Source organism: Egretta garzetta, unplaced genomic scaffold (genome assembly GCF_000687185.1).
Source record: "Egretta garzetta isolate BGI_Z169 unplaced genomic scaffold, ASM68718v1 scaffold71, whole genome shotgun sequence".
Classification (NCBI taxonomy): domain Eukaryota; kingdom Metazoa; phylum Chordata; class Aves; order Pelecaniformes; family Ardeidae; genus Egretta; species Egretta garzetta.
The window spans coordinates 134,689-134,947 of NW_009258618.1; the positions used below are offsets into that span (position 1 = coordinate 134,689).

A 259-nucleotide genomic window follows, 5' to 3' on the forward strand; every position below is an offset into this window, starting at 1 on the left:
GTGGGGATCCCCCCGGCCCGCGGCATGAGCGCGGCCGCAGGTGAGCCTGCCCGGCCCCCCGCCGCCCCGGGCACGGGTGACACCGGGCACGGGCGACTCTGGGCACGGGCGGGGGGACGTCGGTCATCCCCTGCCCACTCGTTGCTGCAGGCTACCAGCACATCCGCATGTACGACCTCAATTCCAACAACCCCAACCCCGTCATTAACTACGATGGCGTGAGCAAGAACATCACCTCCGTGGGCTTCCACGAGGACGG

The 259-nt window shown here is 69.5% G+C and overlaps 1 protein-coding gene across 1 annotated transcript in view; it reads left to right on the plus strand.

Annotated features, from left to right (window-relative positions):
• The first annotated feature begins 7 nt into the window (after positions 1-7).
• The window catches only part of MLST8 (MTOR associated protein, LST8 homolog), a 5,089-nt gene continuing 4,837 nt past the window's right edge, over positions 8-259 (plus strand). Inside the window, exons 1-2 of the mRNA XM_035903549.1 lie at positions 8-40; positions 151-253. Of these exons, the coding sequence (XP_035759442.1) occupies positions 25-40; positions 151-253 (119 nt within the window). The 5' untranslated portion in view covers positions 8-24. The remainder of the gene's footprint in view (positions 41-150; positions 254-259) is intronic.